General features: G+C 38.9%; 1 protein-coding gene across 3 annotated transcripts in view; it reads right to left on the minus strand.

Moving 5' to 3' along the window:
* The window catches only part of SLC28A3 (solute carrier family 28 member 3), an 81,272-nt gene that overhangs the window by 46,346 nt on the left and 12,588 nt on the right, over nucleotides 1-22,338 (minus strand). For all 3 annotated transcript variants that reach the window (XM_033086052.2, XM_033086054.1, XM_033086053.1), the window contains exons 3-14: nucleotides 18,729-18,811; nucleotides 16,170-16,261; nucleotides 14,564-14,753; nucleotides 12,573-12,717; nucleotides 11,245-11,358; nucleotides 9,813-9,890; nucleotides 6,320-6,400; nucleotides 5,252-5,332; nucleotides 4,143-4,268; nucleotides 3,704-3,834; nucleotides 2,892-3,060; nucleotides 1,070-1,267 (exon numbers count right to left, since the gene is read on the minus strand). In XM_033086052.2, coding sequence (XP_032941943.1) covers nucleotides 1,070-1,267; nucleotides 2,892-3,060; nucleotides 3,704-3,834; nucleotides 4,143-4,268; nucleotides 5,252-5,332; nucleotides 6,320-6,400; nucleotides 9,813-9,890; nucleotides 11,245-11,358; nucleotides 12,573-12,717; nucleotides 14,564-14,753; nucleotides 16,170-16,261; nucleotides 18,729-18,811 — 1,488 coding nt within the window. The remainder of the gene's footprint in view (nucleotides 1-1,069; nucleotides 1,268-2,891; nucleotides 3,061-3,703; nucleotides 3,835-4,142; nucleotides 4,269-5,251; nucleotides 5,333-6,319; nucleotides 6,401-9,812; nucleotides 9,891-11,244; nucleotides 11,359-12,572; nucleotides 12,718-14,563; nucleotides 14,754-16,169; nucleotides 16,262-18,728; nucleotides 18,812-22,338) is intronic.

A 22,338-nucleotide genomic window follows, 5' to 3' on the forward strand; every position in this document is an offset into this window, starting at 1 on the left:
ATTTCAGGAAGGCTAGTAATAGATGCTCAGGCAAGGGTGTGAATACTTCATCAGACTATCTGGCTTTATATCTCCATATGTGAAATATGTTCTGTTAATCAGGAATGCAAGTGGTCAGGAATTTGGTTTTGGTTTTTAATATGAGGTATTCACAGCATCCCATCTGATTCCAAGAAACAAGTAAGTGCTGTACAAAATACTTTCTAATTCAGGGTTTCTCCACAGTGAGAGAAAGAAGGATCAATGGAAATGCAAAGTTGGATACCATCTTTTTTGTTACCTGTGCTCAGGATGAATTCAGCATGTGCTGTGTGTGTGAATGCCGGATAGTGGAGCAGTCATGTCTGCAAAGGTCAGTTTTGAGCACTTTGCCATGACCTTTAGCCCCGTGCACATGTGCACAATGCTCTTAGCACTGCCTTCCTCGGGGCACTGTAGTAGGATCTGTTGCTTACCCAACAACTTATGTCTGTTGGGTAAACTGTGAACGAGAGGTGGGACAAGGCTGGAAAGCTTGATTGAGACAGACTGGTTAGACTCAGTGTGGCAAGGGAGGCGTATGCCATTTAACACGTCTTTTATTACTGCCCTCTGCAGAGGAAACAATAGCCTACAGCAAAGATGTGCCAGTAATGCCACCTTCTAGAGCTTGCTACATGCCTCTTCTAAGTTTAATGCTTGGACAAACCTCTAAGGGCAGGAGGCTCTTCAAGCTCTTCTTCAGGATTTCCTTGGGAGAGTATAGAAGTGCTCATATACAAGTGCTAAGAATCAGGTAAGAAGAAACTTGCCTTGAAGACAGCCTCTGTCTTAAGTGTGGTGTCCTGTGGGACGCTGCATGTTTCCCAAACCCACCCCCTTCTGTTTCTATGCTTGTTCAAGACAGGTAGGACAATGACAGCAACTGCATGGACAATTTCATAATTGCACTTTCATAACTGAACTCTGTTGTTCAAAAACACATCTTAAACTAATATGCAACCATTTTATGCCCGTATTAAAAATAAGTTCAGTTTCAACATTGGAGGACTTGATCAAATAAATCTGTAGAACAGAAAATGATACTTACTGTCATATACTGTTTCACACCATTAATGTACATGCTTCCACCCTTTTCTCGGTTTTGAATCAGCTTTGAAAGGCGTTCATAAGCCAAAAATTCATTGAAGAAAGTTTTGTAACCTAGTAGTCCACCAACAATAAAACTATCTTCCCAGTCTACTCCCATCATGAAAGAGAATGGCATGAAGACATAAGCACAAACGTTCTGCAAAATGTAGAAGAACGTCAAAAGACATGGTCAAAGAACAATAGCAGGCAGTAAGTTTTTTAAACTTAAAGTAAGATAGTTTTATTTTAGCAGGGGAAAATTGGCCTTGACTTTTTGCTGCCACAAACTCTGAGACAGCTTTTAATTGTCAGGCATGCTTGAGTAACTTTAAAACATTAATCCAGACTCCAGATATAACAAAATATTATTATATGCAACTAATTTTATATCTAAAATAAAGCAACGGGTTTTGTGCCTTCATTTGCCTCAATAATGGCTTCAAATTAGGCACGGTGTTCGACAAAAAGAAGGAAGTTTGAACAAAAAGAACTGATAAGAGAAGTGACGATTCTAATTCTTCTACTGATTAAATCAAATGTGTTAATGAATATGCTTAATTATCAGGTTATTGGACTCCAACTCGTGTAAACAAAAGAGTTGTCTCTGCATAAAATCTGTGCATCTGACACAATTAAAGCTGTACCTATTTTTTCCTGGCATTACAAATTCATGCAAATTGAAAAAGAAATCCTATATCAGAGTATAGCTTATTTCTCTATGAGAGAAAATAGCTCCAGATGTGGAAGGGATCGGTCAGATTGCCCTTAGGGAATGTAACAGAGGTCTTTAGGCAGTTACTGTTTCTGTCTGGTTTCTCTTCCCACAAAAGGTTACACGCTGGTGTCTCTCCTAAGCGAAGATTGGCTGCATGCATCATATCTGTGTGTCTCAATTCCTTGTGGACTATCTACCTGTTCAAATCTTACACCACCCAGCAGTTATGGAAATACAGACCCCAGCATGAGTATGATGCCTGAGGCATGCATACTTGTGCCTTTCCTCAGCTGTGGGTGTCTGGGGTGCAGTGAGGTATTTGTGAAAGCTCGGCAGGATAATAACTTAATATTGCTGAAGCCATATCTGTTATGAATTCATCTTTGCAGCACCTTTAACACAAGTTATATCCATGTTTCTCACAGGGCTTTTATTAGGGTCTTGCAAAACAAAAAGGCCAAAACCACTAAAACTGAGTGATTGCATTGGATCAAAAATAACATATAGATCTAGGTTCAAACAGAAGTCCTGTTTGAAACCCATTAGCTCTGTTGAGTGATCTGGGTACAATTTTACATTTTAATTGTATTGAGAACTAAGCCTGGTTTCAGACAAGTCCAGCCTTTCCCCACTGTCCCTGGGTTCATCTAAGTGAACCTAGTGAGCATTAGGGGTTTGATGGGACCTTCTGAAGCTAAAGCCACTTTTATGTTTAGCTGAAGGAGATGTTAATGACTTGGCAAGTGTGTAACTAACAGATGGGCTGCACTGCTAAGTCAGAGAAGGCAGGTGCTAGCCTACTCTGTATAAACATACCCTGAGGGCTGGCAAGGACACCACAGAGGGAAATTATATGCCAACTAATAGATATAGAAGTACTTACATGGCAAAAATTTTTTACTTTAAAAAATTTTTCTGAACATGCAAATAAAATATGGGTTTAGATAATGTTAAAACACAAAATGAGAACAAAAAAACCCCGACTACAAACAAACCACATGAACACTTAAATTTGAGAAAGACAAATTATGCACGTATGTCAGCTGGAAGAATCTGGAGACCATACCTCAAAGGTCAGCTGTGGATAGTCAAACAAGTTGCCCACCCAAGAAAGGGCTGAATCAAGGAAGCTCAGCAGGGCAAGGAAGGAGATCACATTCACGGCGATGTTTGCTACCAGCCCGATGGAGGTAGAGGCACCCTGACTGGCTGCTTGCAGCAGATTCTTTGATTCACTTTGCCAATGAAGAGAAAACCAGAGTGTGAACATCTTTAAATTCAAGAACAAATGACAGAACTAAAAGGTACACACATTTCATTAGAATTCTAGTACTGAAGCTATTTGTACACTCATAGAGAAAATAATGAAGAGGATTGATGACGTGAAGTAGGCTTTTCCTGTCAGTCCTCAAGGCAGACACTTGAAGTGTGTGCTTGTAGCGCCCTGAGGATGAATTCTGGTACATTCAAGATTGGGCAGGATATGGATCAGATCTCAAAACCGTAGCACCGCTAGGACTAGGCAGCAGTCACTGCTCTTCTTCCATGCAGCCCTTGTAGAAAAGCCTGGGCCATTCAGGAGCACGTCCTTCCAAGCCTTTTTGCTTTGCCTGTCATTCTCAAGAGAAGTCTCCCCACAGACGGGCAACAAATTTGCTGCTGTTGTTGAAATGATTGCTTTGCCTTTGCTTTTTACATTTCCTTCTTTATTTGGAGAGTTTACAGTTTGGCCCAGGTCCTCGGCTTATGTTAGATTGTAACACTCACCTGAATTCATAAATCAACCATATTAATTTGTTGCTTGCACACCTACAACATAATTATTTTTCCAGATCTCATTTTTGCAATAGTATTAACTAGTACCTAGGATCAGCTTACCTTTTTGCCATTTGTATGCCACTTCTCAGAGTTACCAGAGGCTTTTCAATTTCAGGCCAGAATAATTTGGAGACAGCTAGTGATGCTGGTGCTGACATGACGGAAGCAGTCAGTAGATGGGAGGAGGAAACCTAGAATTCCAGGTGACAGAAAATACTTGACTATAACCGTATTATGCACAAACATGTAGGAATGCAATTAAATTATTTAGTTGTTTGAATGATTTTTCTACAGGAGATCATTAAAAGCTCATATTGCTTGTAAGAAAAGAATGAGCTGTCAGAAGACCAGGGATTTTTGTGGCTAATTCCTTCAGAGACAAAAAAACCCCAAACAGTGGAAATGATTGAGGGATACTTTTAAAGAATTATAGCTGGGCTAAATACTTCGAAGATTTCAAATAAACCATGTATTTTCTAGTTCTCTTCCCCTGTCTTACCCCAAAAGAAATATATGCTCCTAAGACACTTCCAGCAATAGTTGAGAATCCTGCTGTCATGACTGCATGAAGTTCAGATTGGGTGATATATGGTAAGTAGGGCCGTACCAGGAGAGGAGACTCTGTCTGGAAGTGAAAAACAAGCACCAAATTCAGAAATCCCTCATAAATGCTCAAAGATTTCTTTTATTAAGGGCAGAAAAATGAGTGTCTGCATCACGGTCTCTTAGGTATCTTTGACTAGTTAAGCCTAGCGCTAACAAGTGCTCACATTTCAATAGACTAGGGCTTTTTTATCCCAAGAAAGAAAACGTCTGAAGACAACTCTGGCTGGTTTGCTGTCTGCCTGGAAATCACAATGAAACTGCCAAGAAATTCTATTCCAGTTCTGAGTGACTTAGAGAGAGTCACAGGTCTTAACCACAGATAAGGCTGTTAGTCAAGTGAAACATGTCCCTCTGGCATGTGTGTGAAGCACATTTTGGAGGCAGTGTCATGCAAATGTATGACTCTAAATCTTGAAGCAGTGTGATATGGTGATGCACCACTGCTAAATATTATGCAAATAGTGCATTTGGGCTTGAACGTTAATTGTTGATCTTTCTACATTGTTTTTAAGCTTGGGACAGACATTGTGGGTTTAATGCATTTCCCATTAAAGTGGTCTTTTAAATGCTGTCCACTTTTTTTGTGAATAAGGCCTTATACTGCTAGCCCTGGATCTCAGTTTTCTTCACTGTCTCTCTCCTGCCCTTCCCTGTTTTGCTTGCCATCTTTTCATACCACTTTCCTGTTCAACTGAAAAAGAACCCTGAAATTTTTATTTCTTCGTAGCCTTGGAGTAATCTATCAGGGAGATCTATTATCTACATTTTTGCTTGACCTTCTGCAGGGAAAACATATCACTTCCCAAATCCTTTCCACTGTGCGTCACTGCCAGCATATGAGCATACTGCAATTTTGGAAATCAATCATCAGACTTGCTGAAGTGGAATCCTAGCATTATAAGAGATTACTTTTATATTACACAAATGCCCATGAGCAACATTATTTCCCTATATTCTGTAATGTTGTTATATGTTAGTATGTTTTTCTGTGCTCCAACTCACCTGTCCCACAAATATGTTACCCGCAGCTACCAGAGACTCAACAGGAGTTGTCCCCATGAAGAAGTGCATTATCCAACCAACCTAAAGTGATTTTAAAAAAAGAAACAAAAATTTGTTCTCCCTGTTCCATGCCCTTCCTGAGTTAATAATATCAATCTAAGAGTTCAGAGACGTGTTACAATACTTCCTGAGTTAATGATTTCAGCTTAAAGGTATAGCAGATTCATGTAATTGTTACATGCTAAAATAAGACAGAGGAGGAGTAATTTAACAGAACTGAAAGTACTCCAGGTTCCTCCTGGGTATAAAAATGCTAAACTAAATTAAACTAAACAGATATTTTGATGTGTTCTTATTACTTACCTTCTTGCCCAAAAAAACTTGGATCGTAACAAGAGAAGAAGTGTGAAATTTAGATTAAGGATAAAAATGCCTCATTGCAATTTTAGCACACAATGTCAGCTAGGTGGTGTTCATGGTTCCTATATAACAATCCTGTGAGTGTAAAGGGCAAAGGTTTAATTTAAGAATATCTTCAAATTAGGTTTAACTACCACCATAGAGGAATATCTTTTCCCTCATATGATAGCTTTATTGGACAGATAGGACAAAAAGTGGACTTGATCTTATCTTAGCAGACAGTAGCACTACACATAGATACTGACAGAAATGAATACTCAGAGAGTGAGGTGATGAACCTTCTTTGATCTTATCTGGGTATCTGTGATAGGAAGGTATATGCAATAGCTACTGAAATGCTTAACAGAAATCCACTGTCTGTGGTTTAATCTCCATCTTGCACTTTGAGGGCTGGGAGAAGGGCAGGCAGAAAGGAAGATTTAAGCAAGTATGGCATCTGAGGAATGCTAAAGCTAGCCAGGCAAATCTAACAATTAATATGACATAAACAATGAAACCAGCCTGAGAGAGGGAAAGCATGTTATGTGATGCCAATTAAGATTTTGCAATGGTTACATTTGGAACTATTTCCAGGCTACGGTTCTTCTGCACTTGCTCAAAACATTTCTCACACTAGCCAAATGAGCACCTAATTGGAAAAATGCATACCTTTCCAATAAGCCACTGCATGAATCCAATGTGGTAAAGCATAGACATAACCGTACTGAAGAAGACCACAATTGGCAGTACCTGATTGGAAGACACAAGATCATTAAAACTTCTACAGTGGTTTCCTGTCCTTTAGGCTATTTATTCTTTGAAAAAGAGTCATGTTTTTGGAGTTATACTCACGGGTATTGAAAACTTATCATTAAGTCTACACTTGTGCTATAAAATTGTTGATCTTCCTGTTTGTGATGTTATTAAATAATTTTCATTTGTCCACATATTTTTCTAACACTGCTGCAATTGTTTGGAAACAGTTTAGCTTAGCACAATATACATTAGTTTATAGCCATGTTTAAGTCAATTCGAATATTTGCATCCTTTTAAAAGAATCTATTTAAAGGTATATACTTACTAAATACAAAGAGTGAATACAGGTCTTTTACTGTGGTGACTGAAAAATACTTTCATTCAACATAATTTAAAAGAAATGCATGAATGCCTAACCCACTCTCTGATGGGCTATTAAAACCACTCTGGGTTTTCATCCTGAATAAAACTGATATAACTTGATTTTCAATTATGTGAAATACACAGGACAGCCCCACTACTATGCTAGTGTACAACAGAAAGCCACCTCCCCCCACCAAAAGGTCCAAAATTAATCAGACAGATTAGTTACAGCTAAAACAGTACAGTACCACTGTCATGTGAAAAAGGGAGGCTTCCTTGACCCTTAATGTGGAGAGACTTAATTTGCCCTTAGTCTGTCAGTGTCCCCAGGAAAGCTAAGATCCTTGTACCTGACCAGTCTGTCACCATGGTTTTTGAGGGCGGAAGAGTCCTTAAGTGAGGAGTCCTGCTGGATTGGAGTGTGGTTTGACTGTATTTGGGAAATACACCACCAGTATAAGGGAGACCACTCATCAGGTGTGGAGTGTGTTACCCACTGCCAACTGCCAGCATCCATACAGGATTCACATTAATGATTTAAGGAATAACACTCTTATTATTATAAAATTGTGACAGCTTAAGGTTTAGATTGTTGCTGATTGTATCTGACTGCAAAAATATACTTGAAGGAAGACACAGACAAGCTCTAGTACCCAATAAAAGTAGTCAGGGTGCAGAGAGCCTGGTTCTTACCCAACAGGCATCCCTATGGGAAAGAAGACAGGTTGAGCCCATTGACTGATCCCAATTGTTAAAATGGAGTCTTGCCACCATTCTCAACTTACTTACATAAGTAATGACTCTAGTCATGCATACCTTTGTTACTAATTAGTGTAAAAATTCTCTCCCTTTGCTTTTAAAGATACAGTCAAAAAGAATGTAAAGTACATTCCAGTAAGGGTTGGTCATACAGTGGGAGCAAGTAACTTTGACATGGAGGTGTACATTAATATTATTATTAGGCTTTAATAAAGCAAGCTTGTCTAAGGAGAGGGATTTTGCCACAGTTGCTGGGTCACAGGTGGGGCATCTTCCCCTCCTTCCCTGGGTTGACAGTGGATGTGTGGTTTATCAGGTACCACCGAGTTCCCTTCCCTTCAGGGATTTCCGAGTCTGGCCATGGTGCCTCCACTACACCCTCCATTCCATTCCCCTTAGCAAGTGATGGGGAATCATCATGGAAGAGGTTTCAAGTCATCCAGCAACCATCTTCCATCCAGAAAGCAGCAACTATGATTTACCCTGTGTTATAATTCCAATTAAAGTGCAACTATAACCTCAGTTTCCTCTAAGCGTATCCCCAGTCACCAGTCCACAGGATCCACAGTCATTTTCCCACAACCACTAAGACTAGGAAGCTTACATGTGTGTTCACTAATGACATAATGCATTATAAATAAAATCAAGGAACAGAATGAAAAACAACAAACCACTTTGTTACTTCAGTTATTTTCAGTACATAGACTATGGCTTTCTAGGAGAGTTGGTGCTATCAACAATTTTGATAAATGTTTAGAAGCTCAATTTTGATGGTCAGAACCTTTCATTGAAAGGACAGAGTGCAATTAACCAATATTGTTGTGCTGTTCAACAAATTAATATAATGTTGCTTTCTCCAGTTTGGTTCCTTGATCCTTTTTGCAGTTCGGTAGGGATAGTTTGCCATGCAGTAACAGGAGACAGTTTAGTTCAGTAAAATTAATATCTTTCTCCCCTGTCTTTTCTTTTGTTATTACCATACAGAGCAGGAAGGAAAAATAGTAGGCTGCTCTTAATTCCCCTCCTATTTATGGTTTGATGTTTAACTTTTCCCCTATTTTCGTTTAAAGAAGTTGCTATTTAGGTTTAAGAAACATCCTGCTTATTCACACACTCCTAAAGTGACCTTCAAAGCAAAGCCTTTCTCAGGGAACCATCATTCTCCTGGTATAAAAAAGAAGCTACAGACTTAGCAGAAGCCTAGTTTCTTCCTTGCTCAAAGCAAACTTTGTCTTTTGTAGTCAACAGGATAGAAAACTCAATATTGAAGTATTTTTCATCTACATAAGTACTTTTTCATTTACTAAGGAAGTGCTTATTTATATGGGCAAGTGGGTTTTTCAGAACTCTGAAACTCTGCATCTGCCTGCATAAATACACATTTAAAATAACCTGGTTTATACATGCAAATGCGTGCATTTTAGACTAATTAGTACTTCCAGAACCGTGTGTTCAAAGGCACTGGGGAACTGGTAGAACTGGTCAGATCATATACGAGTGTGCATATACACATATGGGATGTGTCTGTTCTGGTTACATGTCCACTTCACCTGGCAGAAAACTTATGTGTACCTGCATACTGCTAGGGATGCACTATGGATACAACTGGACTCTGACAGTTTCCTGAAAATATATCCTGTCCCTTGTCTAATCTCTCAGGAGCTAAGCATTGTCTTTTGGAGAATGCTTTAAAACATCTTGGGGCAAAATTTGGAGAGCTCATCACAACATGCAAACACAGCACAATATCTGAAAGACACAAAAAACCACTTTGGATGAACTTAATGTCTAAATAAATGACAAGTGTTTCAAGAAAGAACAGGCTGGCTGTCACTCACTGTTGGAAGAGGGAATTCCCTGCCTAGAGGAGGAGCAGATGGAGCATGTTTTGATATTGCTGTGCACTTGTCTACCACTCGGTTTACTAAATATATATATATATATATATGTATATTTTCCTACATATATGTAGCTTTGAAAACTAATTTGTTTTCTTGTTTTTCTTTGTGAGAATAATCTACTTGTTCCTGCTACCATCTTCTAGAAATTCCATGGTTTTTCTGGCTTGAGCCATAGGATAAGACTGATGGATGGACTCAAGTGTATTGGCAGGGAATGAAAATGTTACCAAATTTTCTATTCAGAATATCACATAACAAGGAGTAGTTTACATATTGATTTCTCTAGTTACTACATAGGTATCACAAGAAACACAATTTATTTCCCAGCTATACTGTTCTTCTTGCTGTTTTTCTGCCACATACAGCGTATACAACCATCTTACCTTAAAAGCAAAGAAATGATCTGTGTACTTGTCACCAAACACAAACTTGGCACCTGTATCAGAGTACTCCAGAAAAGTCTAGGGACGGAAAGCAAAGTAAATTAGCCATAAGCTCTGAGTACCGGCCAAAACCGAACAAAATGTTGCTAGTTGTCTTGCAGAGATATTGTGAGGTCCAAGAAGCTTGGCCTATGATTTGTAGGCGTCTAAACCTTTGACTATTTGGCTGAACTGAGGATCTCTGTTGTGCACAGCTGAGTATCCAACAGAGGAGTTCCAGCTACACTGAAAAGCACATTTACTTTTCAATCCCAATATTGTTGTGCATTTCCATGCTCCAATGAATTATGTAGCTTAAAATGGAGATTTGATGGCTGAAGTAATGAGTTTTGAAAGGTGTAGCTAAGAGCTAGCCTGAGGGAATCTTCTACTTTTAAATTTTGACCCAGTGCATTTTTATACTTCTGATGCAAAGATATGCATTACTGTTACAGTTTAAAATGGAGTTAAAATACAGTTTATAATAGCGACAGTAATTAGTTCTGACAGGAGAGACTGTAAGACATGAAAATATGAAGCTAACAAAAGGGGGCACCAAACCTGCTTCAGTCAGAGACTGAGAACCTGGTGAGAAAATCCAGATGACTCCCATTGCCTGCAGATTAGACAGACATCAGATCTGTGCCTTTGCTCCTGCACAGACAGTATATTCTGCACTGTCTAGTTTTACCTGTGCTTAATTACCTGTGAAGAACAGCTGTGAGAATAGTAACCCTGAGATGAAAGGCTGAATGTCCTTCAGGGGGTACTTTCTGATCTATATTTTGGATATTGCTTATTCATTACTTTAATGAAAAAAGTAACAGTCTTTTAAAAAAACTTTGTGTCTGCAAGGATACCTGTGGATAGATCCCATCTACTTTCCAGAGATCCCTTACAGCATGCAGATCTGGCCACCTGTATGCAGCTAAATTAATTTTCTTATATGTCATGGGGACTATGAAATGTTCCTGATGCCAGGAACATTGCTGCTCTGAAGATAATTTAGGCCTGTGCCCTAAATCCCAAGGCTTTTCAGCACATCATGTTTTTTGCAAGGATGATTTGGAGTTGAGCCATTTCTAAGAGTTCCTATGAATGCCTTGGCACAACAGTAATTTGTTTTTCAAGAATGCCAATTTATAACTTCAGGCCAATGATTTTAAAGCCATCAATAAATGGGATTGCTCTGGCCATTGTATTAACTGAACAAAAAAATAAATGAGAAGGTTGAACTCAGGAAGTCAACTACCTTTCTGAGAATCTAGTTTTCCTCAACAGAAGAAAAAAAATCAAGGGGCAAATGGATCCTTGAACAGCCTGCTTATATAATGTAAGACTCTCAAGACAGAAAATTATATTAAACAAGTGAGGATGTTGCTCAATAACTTACCTGGATCTGGATGCCTAGCCAGTTAAATACATCAAAACCCACTTTGGTCCTCAGAATAAGAATCCCAAGAAGAAACTGCATTCCTATTCCTGAAAATACTGGTCTCCAAGCAACCTAGATAGAAAAATAAAGAAACTGTTTGTTATTTAAATAAATAATAGTTTACTTTGAATGTTTGTTTAAGCAGTATCAGTGGATTGTCTGACTATACTGCAGGATGGGAGCAGCTGCCAAAACAGGTTTTAGGGGACTTGGATCTTCATATATCTAGACAGAGGATAAGGAGATTTTGCTAGAGGGCTTGTCCTTGGGTGATTTCAACTGTTTCTGTCCCCTAGATTTAAAGACGTCTGATAATTGAGAACTACTCAGTTTTATGTTGTGATTCGTCGTGTAAAGGCAGTCATAGGAGAAACCATGGCTGCCTGTGATGAGCGCCTCTTCACTACACTGATGATTCCTGTTCCCCTGCCTCAGAAAACATCTTTGTTTTGTGAAAATTGAATCAAATCCCTTACAAAACAAAGAGCTGAGATGGCATTCTCTAATTTAATCAGATCATATTTGTGTAACACAAACCAATTAGATGTAACAAGGGCTCATGGGAGAGCATGAGCACAAAGCATTTGGAGTATGAGTTTTCACTCAGTTAGAGACAGAAGCAGTTGCAAAGGATAGGGCAAGTTCATTAGTCTTTGCTGAGAGGACTTCACCTGTTAAGAAAGTCTCAGTACTGACAGAAGACATGAAAAGTGTTGGGAAAACTTGGTGACCTGGACAATGGGTGTAATTAATGAAAGCATGCAGAGGTATGTGAGGCATGCAAACAGGAATAATTGTGGTGGCTAAGCCCTTTGTAATATCACAGCAAAAGAGTGGACACTGAATTTGCAGTGGGAAACAAACTTGTGAGGGGTTAAGAACTACACAAGTCTATCATGTCTCTGGTTCCAGGTAATTTGTATTGACATGATGACTGTGTCCTCAAATAAGTGACTGTGATGTGCTGAGGACTGTGGTGAGGCTCCTGTGTGTGAAAGCACGGAGGAGGTCTATCTCAGCTTGAATAGCATCAGGGCTGGAACAGAAGATGGGCAGCAGCTTCTCAAATAGTGAGAGACAGGTGTTGGTACAGCCCCATACATGGTCCCCAACAGCAAAATTACTTTCCTCAGAAATTAAATACAGTGCTTGGTCTCAGACAAGCCTATATTCTTACTTTCCCACGTTTTGTTACTCTTACTACACTTGGTGCTAGGGTCGTGAAACAGCTTTTTTACACACAGAAAAACAAATTCCCAAAGATCCACCATGGAATGAATACTCACTCTGGTTGGATATTTGGAAAAGATAAGCATCAGGAGAACATACATCACAAGCCCACCAAAGGAGATTAGCTGACGGGATCCTCGTTTTGCTGTGTCAAAAATGAGCCAGCAAATGATCATAATAATAAGAGTTGCACACAACACCCTGAGAAATAAAAAGAATCACGATATCTTGTAAAAGACATTTGGGATATTCCTTTCCCTTCCCATACCCAAAACACTTGCATCTCTATTTGTGAATAAACTCTTTGTACAATGTATTGTGCTGAAACCTGGAGCTCTACACAAGCAGGAACCTGCCTTTGCTAATGCACCTCTGGCAACATCCCTTGGTGGCATCTGGAAGAAATGTCCTCCAAGCCAGAGTATGGGGGTAAACCCAAAAAAACCCTTGAATGCCTCTTGTCTTGGTGCTATTTCTATTAAATGAGGTACCTTCCTTTTGCACTTCATCCTTCTTTTTGTTCCCTTCCTTCCCTTCCTCCCTTTATTGAATCTTTCTTTAGTTTTGAGCAAGTAAAGCTGTGGCATTTATGACATGCACTGTGTTGTTTAGCTGGTGGGCTGATGGAGTACCCTCTGCTGAGGAGCAGGCTATAAGTGGCTCATTTCTTTGTAGTCATTTGTAGTCTCTTCAACTATCTCAGAAACAATAACATGAAGTGTGTATATCTGTGTTTCAGTGTTTCTATGGTCACCTCTACAGAACCACATTAAGCTTATTTATTGAAGGTAATTATTGTAACAACTGCCTGGAAGGCAGCAAAATACATCATTCCATACACAGGGAGGAAACAAACAACAGTCCCAAGTCTTTAATGTTAGTTTTGTCTAAGACTAAGCTTTCACTGATTTCAGTGGCACTTAAATTCCATCTTTAGATGGGGATTAAAAATATTGCAGGCAAACTCCACAAAATGGCTTGGCCATTGCAATGCTTTCTACACCTGAAAAACTTTCTGTCTCTTGGAAGAAAACAGTTGAGCACCTAATATATGATATGTACAATTTAAAGATTGCAGCCCAGGTAATATAGCACTTAATGCCCCCAACTTGCTCCATCTGCTTGTCAAGGCACTCCTGCTCCTTTGACTCTTTCTCCCAGAGAGGCTGCCTACTCCCAGAGATCATCTAATGGAACTGCCTATGTGTGATTGCTCTCTAATGTGGTTCCTGGGCAGAAGGACCACAATCTTTATAGCACCTTTCTTAGCTGTTTCTTACTCATAAGAATAATCTGGGATATTTTCCTGAACTGAGAGTGCCTCCTTCTTAAAGTCTTTGTCAGATAGTAGGTGACCTAGCTGAAACAGAGGGTAGCTGGACAATTTAATTTTCCTTTTTAAAGATATTTACTTTGTTTTTTCTTTGGTCTACAAGGCTCCTTTGTCTCCTCATTTTGCTGGGGATAACTTTGATATCCCCAATCACTGCTCAGGAATACTTGAAAGGTAAGTATCTGACATGTCTAATTATCTACCGTTTATCTACAGGTGAATGTCTACCATCCCAAATTAAAGTCATACAACCTTATTGTGACCTTAAATCTGGCTGGCATGTTTTTATTCTTGAAGGTCAAGTAAAAATTGCTAGAGGGATATGTGGAAAAGCAGTGTTTAGATAATATACTCCAGTCTTAAGTAATTTGCAAGTGTTAGAGTTAAGGTTTTTATGAACCTAAGAGCTCTGTGAACAGTAAAGCGCTTTCTGGTTTGCAGAATGAATGCAAAAAGTTCCAACACAAATGAACTTTTGTGAACTTTTCCCATCTCAATTTGTGGTATTTTTCTATGCTTTCTCCAAGATTTTTGATCCCTAATTACTGTATTGAAATCCTGAATGTGTTTCTGATATCTGATCAACACTGAATTATTCTGTGATTTTATTGAGATATGTATGTTCTTATGGGGAAGTAATGTGAAATAAAATCATAGGGGTAACTTGACTAGTGCATTGTCCTTCTACATAAATAGAAAGTAATTAATATTTACCATTTCAGCCAAAACCATTGTTTTCTCAGATATTGATCTCCAGGGGAAAAGAATGCAGCAATTCTGTCTTCATATTTAGCTATTAAAATATCCCAGCAGATGAAGAAGATGGCTAGGACAGTGAAGACAAAAAGTGGCAAAGCTCTCTGAAAATTCAAACTGCAGGCTGCAATAACTACTGCCAAGTATGCTGTCACAGAAACAAAAAAATACATGTCAGTTAGGTTGGTCTTTTTAGAAACAGAATCGTATTTTAAGTTTACAAGAGGTGATCAGAGTCAGGCCTGTGTTTGTCTTTTTGGTGCTTTTCTGACTCTCAGCCTAAATACTGAGAAATTTTGCTTGTGTTGTTACTTATAATATATGCTCATTCATATGAAAGGTGGCTTTCGTTCTGTTGAAGCAGATTATATGCTTTTGCCAATATAAGTTCATATTAAACATGTTAATCACTCAGAAAAATTAAACATATCTACAAGAACTTCTTTTTCCTCTATAAAGAGTGTGAATTAAGAGTATGAGTCTTATTCCTTTTAAGAAAAGAGGATGAGTTTATCCAATATTAGAAACTGTCCAAAAGTAGAAATAAAAACTTATATGTCAACTGACTAATTTGATGACCTCAAGTAACTGTGAAGCTTAAAAGTAATTTATTTAATAAAGTAGCTATGAAATTATTACTTGACTGGTTCATTGCTGGTAAATGTTGGCCTAAACATATTCAGTTCTTTACATATTCAGTTCTTGTAAGGAATTATTTGATTTTGTCTATGGAAAATAAAGAGGAAGGACTACTGATTATTGTAATGAAAGTTGGTTTTTATGGAATTAATGTTTGAAATCCTGACATATTCTTGGAACTCACTCACTCTCTTGAACCAGAATATGTCTGTACTATGGCAAAGCAAGACAAAATGATGTTATGAGGGCAGGACAGTCAGCATGTAAGCAACACTTTTATAACCACCTCCTGGTGTGCTGATGCCTGTCTCATAGACATATTTCAAGTCTCTGTGTTTCCAGTGTTCAAGGTAGGAAGATCTCAAGAACAAACTTGGTGAAATAGAACAAAACAAATCAACCTACTAGCTAATTAGGAAAGTGAGAATATCAGAATGATTTTGCAGTGCATATTGTTCTAAGTACATTTACTCTAGAAAAAAATTTGCAGTGAATATTGAGTGATATGGGTCAGAAGAGAAAGATTTCATTTCCAGCCTGCTAAGTTCAATTCAGTATTTGGTGCATAACAGTTTTTAAAATTATTTCATGGTTTTAGACAAGTTACTGAAATTGTAATTTTGGAGTCAGCTGGTAATGGAGTAGACACAAAGTCTGAACTATGCTGTTATCACAACTGCAATTGCTAGTCAGACTTTAAACATGCCGGAGAAGCAGTTTAGCAAGATTTGTGGTTTTGTTATGTTTGGGAATGAGCAGAGATTTTGCAATCTGGGCTTCTCTCTGGGACTAAATTCTTTACTTTGAAATACATCATTAAAGACAGTCAAGAGTTTTTATGTCAGACAAAGACACAGTACAGCCTATAATCTATACAGGTAAATAAATAAGGCTTCAGCAATCCTGGATGTAAGATATACTGTACCTGTTATTAAAATTCCATAGACCACATAATGAATTCTGGTTTTATGTTTCTTGCAAAATTCACAGACTTCATCGTATTTTTTTTCTAAATGCCTAGGAAAAAAATTAACAAATAGAAACATAAGCTCTTATGGAAGAAAATTGTGTTAAATTTGTCAAAATTCCTCCACTAATGTTCACAGAATTAAATTTGGATCTTAAAGTGCCAAATAAAATTGCCTTTTGAGAGGGACTTGTTGATGTTGGACAGGTTGAGAAGAAAATATGGCAGATATCTAATGGAACAATCTGTCATCTACATAATGGGCCAAATTCATCAAGCCAGTTCTGTTACAATCTGAAGTACAGCTCTTCTGTAAAGGTATCTGTCAACAGGGTTAGTGCAAACTGAGTAGGTAGTTACTAGACCCACAAAGTCTGTTAATACAGCCAGCCCAGTGTTACTATGTGGAACACAGTGTTGCTGTAATTGTGAAGGCATAGAGCTGCATTTGTGTTTGTGTAAAATAACCAGTAGCCCTCTAAAACACCATTACAGTGTGCATAGATGTTTCTGGACTTTTTAAAATTTGGTTGTTATTACACTAACTTTTTATCTTATCTCATGGAATTTAAAATTATTTGTTATATTTGAATATCATGCTCTACTATCAGTTCCTCCAATTATAACATATTTCACTTTCTTTGTTTTCCTCACTGAAGGTAACAGCATGATTTCATAAGGGAGATTGAAATTTAGGGAAATAGCAGTTAAGGGAGTTAAATCAACACAGATTTCCAATGCCAATTATGCTGGTGACGTGGATGTATATCAATTACAGAAGCAGTGGCTAAAAAAGCACCTTCATATTATGCAAGCTGGAAAAAAATTACAGCTATGTCTCTGTCATCACAGAGGCACTGCTTCAGAGTGGCACATCTCTGAAGCAGTCTCTCACATTCCCAGTCCATAACAGCAATGTTATATTTATAAATGCTAATTATCCAGGCTATACTTGTTTGGAAACTAAATGCAGCTGGAGTTAGATGCACACTGAAATCCAGCACTAATACCCTTCTTTTCTGCACTCAAAAAAAAATTCAATTAATTTAAAATAAACTTCTGAGAAACAAAATTATTAATTTAAATTATATCAGTACACAGAAGAACCGAGCAGGAGCACACACCTTCACAAGTACAAAGAGTAATAGGTTCTCAGAGAAATCTTGATTGCTTTTGATACTTCAATTTCAGTTCTGGGAATTCCTGTTGCTTCACAAATCATCACACTTTTTTTTCTAACTTGTGAGAACATTAGGTTATCTATCCAATCTTAGCAGAAAGATCAGGTACAACAGGATGAGATAAAATGGAGAAATGAGAGACAAATAGATGAAAAAGGAAGTTACTTTATCAAATTTATGGTTCATCTAGCACCCAAGAAAAGGAAAAAATACTAACTACTATCTGTTATTGCTACTTACAGGTCCTTTGGGACATAAAATTGTTACTTTCAGATTACACTTTCTTATTATTTCTTCTTTTATGTAACATCTCTCTGTCTCCTTTTTATTTTATTAATTTAGACTATTATGACATTGGTATACCAGAATATCTTAAATATTTAAGCACATATGTCATATATATGCAGCTCTGCTCTGAAAGGTGGCAGAAAAAACATATTCCTTATGAAATAAGGTTAATTTACTAAGGAAATATTCTTTTCTAAAAGTTGATCCTATAGGTTTGAAATGTAAATGAAGATGTTGAAAAGACAGATCTCACTTTACCACATTAATGTGAAACATTTCTGTATGTCAAAATTATTCTTGCTTGCTTTTTGTAAGTCAGAAATCAATTCTCTCGTGCATGTACTCCAGAAGGGAATGTTAAAACCTTGCACTTGTAGTGAACCTGTGCAGTCAACAGACTGATCTTCAAAAGGGTTCTGTCTTAGACCGCAGACTATTCAGTCCTATCCTTTGAAAGAAATCAATGAACATATGAACATTTAGTGTGATTTTAAGTAGTGTCCTAACTTTTTCAATGCCTTAAACAGGGTTTATAGTATTCACAAAAATTTGGATGCATGTTTTCACTCTGTGATCACTTGGAAGTAGTGCAAACACAATGTAATACTTCTGCTCCATTAAAATGGCTTTCTTCCACAGCTATTCTGTTCTTACTTTGAGCTGGAGCAAACGGCTATGCAAAGAGAAAGACATGTGAATCTTTAACTTCCTGAAAGAGACCACTCTTTAGGACCTCTATTTTAAAAACACTGCTCTAGAAATATTGGAAAAGAAGTTATTGTACAAGAAAAAAAAAATACTGCTCCTTTAATTTGCAAGGCTTTAAAAGTCTCGTTTCACAGTCACAGATGTCATTTGTAAGGTATAAAAATTTTAAACATGTTGTGTTTCTGTATTAAAAAATTGGTAGGCAATACAAAGGTCTATGTAGCATAGGGGTATGGCAGTGAAATTTAGAGCTGTCACTCCAGAAGCATAAACACTGGCAGCTTTTTGCTTAGGCCAGGATGAAGTGAGTGGAAGACTTACTCATGCAAAAATACATTACCCTTTCAAGCGTGGTTGCTCATCATCTACAGGGGCACGTTTGTTTTCATGCAGATCACTCTCAATATTAACGTATTCATCCCCCTGGAAAGCAGATCAGTGCCGAGGTTGTCAGAGAGGTTTATGCTCCTTAAGTGCAAAAAAGCATCCCCACTGGCAGATGGTTGAAGCAGTCTCTAGACTTTCCTGTCTGCGTTGCGTGCATGGCTCCAGCTCTCCCATCTACCACCAGCTCTATGATCAGTGTTTAGACCAGCTGAGGAGTTTCCCAAGCCATTTACACCATTTTCAATAGGGAAATAAAGGGAGGGGAAATACTGGTTACTCAGAGCTGAAGAGGGCAGGGCCTGCTAGATAGCACTACTGCACACGGAAGAAAAGGGCAAGCTGTGAATCAGCCAGCTTGCCAGGCACTTCCTGACACCAGACACCCCCTGGTTTCGTTGTTTCTCTCTTTGCAAAACTTCATTATAGTGGAACTTTTGTATATGGAAACTGGTTAAACTGGGAAAGGCTTAGTGTTTTAAAAAATTTAACTGAGCCAATAATTTTATTCTTACGAAAAATTGAAGAAAAATTGTTACCTGGGTCCATATAAGCATGGCACTGGTAATGCTTTTGTGTGAGTAGAGGCTGCCCTGCGCCCTGTGTGAGGCAGCCTGGAGGGGCACAGCCCGCGGAGCTGCTCAGCACACCTGTGGGGGCTGTCCTGCCCACGCTATGCCTCTTCCCCATCCCACTCTGGTGGGGACAAGAAAGGCGCTTGTCCCATGGTTACTTACCTCCATGCTGGTGGTGAGGCCTGCAGAGAGGCCAGGGCCCGGGGCAGGTGACCATTGTGCTCAAAGACAGCAGTGTAGCTGTATGTGGCCCTCACGCCTCTCCCTTTGAGCACCGTGCCAGGCACTGTGACCCTGGAGTCATACAGTCTTTGCCCGGCCTGCTGGACATGCCCTACCCTCTTCAGAACAGTGGCCCACAGTGCTCAGCCACTTTTGGAGCAGTGACAATCTGCAGGTGAGTTCACCTGCGGGAATACAACTAGAGAGCAGAACTGCTAGTACTGCTCAGCTTGTCACTATCGATGTGGATCTGTTAGCCGTAGTAGGCCGCCAGCCTTGGCAGGAGTGAGTAGGCCCAAGCCTTGGCAGAAGAAAGCAGGATTTTGGAGAAGGAATGCAAAGATAAGAAGGCGCTTGGTACAGAGTGCTTAGCCTGCAGTTTCTATGGGGATTTACGGGAAATATTGTATCTACTTGGCTAGTTTAGAGAGGCCTAGATTGAGCAATGTTATCTAGTTACAAGTAAGCAGTATACCTTAGTTACACGAATATTATTGGTGCGCTATTTTTAGTAACAATAGAAAAAGCGTATAAACTTTGCTTTGTGGATCAATAAACGGCTTCATGACTCCTTGCAAATCATGAAGACCCCGTCCCTTCTTTTCCATCGCCGTCATTGACCTTCTGTTATTCTGTCACTTTTGTTTATGCTAAGTCAATTCTCCAGTCTGCTGTCAAAAGCCAGGCCCACCACTGACCTTACCCTGGCCCCTGTATTCTGTCTGTCCAGGTGCTGCCAGAAGCCCTGGAAAGCTCTCAGTTAGTTGTCAGGGGGAGACTTGGGCCACAGAGTCATAGAATGGCCTAGGTTAGAAGGGTTAAACATCATTAAAGACCATTAAAGATTTCAAACTCTGCCACAGGAAGGGAAATCCTGCACTACACCAGATTTCTCAAAGCCTCATGCAGCTGGGCTTTGAACACCTGCAGAGATGGAGCATCCACAACTTCTCTGGGCAAATTATTCCAGGGTATCACCACCCTCACAGCAGAAAATTTCTTCCTAATATCTGATCTAAATCTATCCCTTTTCCATTTAACGTCAGACCCCTGGTCCTATGACTACATGCCTCCATAAAAATTAGCGCTTCCTTATTTTTTTGTAAGCCCCCTTTAAGTGCTGAAAGACCACAGTGGGATCCCCGGAGCTTCTCTTCTCCCAGCTGAGCAGCCACATCTCTCTCAGCCTGTCAAGTGTATCAAGAGTTTTATGATCTCAAAGGCAACAAAACTAACACAGGGCAAATCCAGAGGAATAGATACAGAGCAGAAACCTGTTTGTCCTCTTGGCTGCAATTTTTAGAGCGGGGTGCTGTGTGGAACTGCATTGCAACATATGACTGCATTTTCACTAAGCTCAATTTCTTTGCATCGTCAGTCTTGACTGTGAAATAAAGCAAACCTGAAAAATGCCTACTAAGTTACTATTACTTTTGATAACTGGCAGTACTCTTCTCAGTGGCTGTACAAGGTAGGCTTCTTATCTGAGGGACACTGAGTAGTGGTAATATGTAAATATAATTTATTCCTGAGCCTAAGATTGGAATATATTGCATACCAGCGCTTCTCACAGGTTTTTTTAACCTACATTACAAAATCAGGAGTCCCAGCCTTCTGGGTGGAAGTGCCATGCTTTCATGTTTGCAGGTAGCTACACACCCTTTGGCACTATGTCAACTCTCCTGGTCAGACCTTAAGATCACGTCCTACAGATATTACTTTCATCCCCACCATCATTCCCACTGCCACCACTTCATGCACTGCCTAGGCCAGTTCATGGTCTCTGATCTCTTTTTCCATACCACACACATATCTCTAGATCACCCACATCCTGAACTCTGTCTCTCTGAATTTGTGAAATATATAGTTTGTCTTGGGAATATAGCCTATTTTTCCTTTTGCATATTTTAATCACAAAAGCATCAATCTACATCTATCTTTTCACATTGCTTACAATGTATTTAAATATGCTCAGAATATGCTTTAATTATGGTTATTACTATGTCACCCTTTTGTTGTTACAAATGCTTTCCTACAATGATATTAAAAGGTGAAAAAATCTGAAATCAAATCCAACTTTGTGTGAAAGTGTGTAGATACAAAAGGAAATTGGAAAATGGATGCATGACACCTTTTTGGTTTTTTTTCATGGTCAAACATGGTAACAGGTCTGGCTTGTGGGCAGTCTTGCTGCGAGTTACCTGAGGGCTGTGCAGAGCATGTGGACTTCTGCCAGCAAAAGGAGACATTGCTAATGTGTCTTCGCATGGTAAAGACACTCAAATTCTTTTCCCTCGGTCACCGTGTACCTGAGAAACTGTTGGTGCAAATATAAAAATCTCTGATACTCTTGCATCAAGTAGTGGCAGAATGTTCTCAGATTAACCTTTTCAGTGGGAAACTGGTTTGTCTGATAAAAATCAAGCTTTCGTAGATGCTACTACTTTTCTCCAATTTTCTACAGTTTCAGTCAGTACTGTTTGTTTGTTTATTTGTTTGTTTAAACAATTTTCTTTTTGTCAGCTTTTTTGAAGATTATCTCCTTTTTCTCCTAGGATCTCAGATTTCAATCTAGTTCCCAGGAGTGCTTATCAGAACAGCCTAAGCGATCCTTTCCATCACTGTATATCTGGAATTAATTCAGCTTTGAGAGCAGTGACAGAGACATTACTTTTCAGCACATCTTTGCTGCCTCTGATCATATCCAAGAAAACAGTGAAGAGAGAAAAGAGTACCCACTGCATCAAGTATTTCTTAAATGCTGCTTTT

Source organism: Catharus ustulatus, chromosome Z (genome assembly GCF_009819885.2).
Source record: "Catharus ustulatus isolate bCatUst1 chromosome Z, bCatUst1.pri.v2, whole genome shotgun sequence".
In the NCBI taxonomy this organism is placed as follows: Eukaryota; Metazoa; Chordata; class Aves; order Passeriformes; family Turdidae; genus Catharus; species Catharus ustulatus.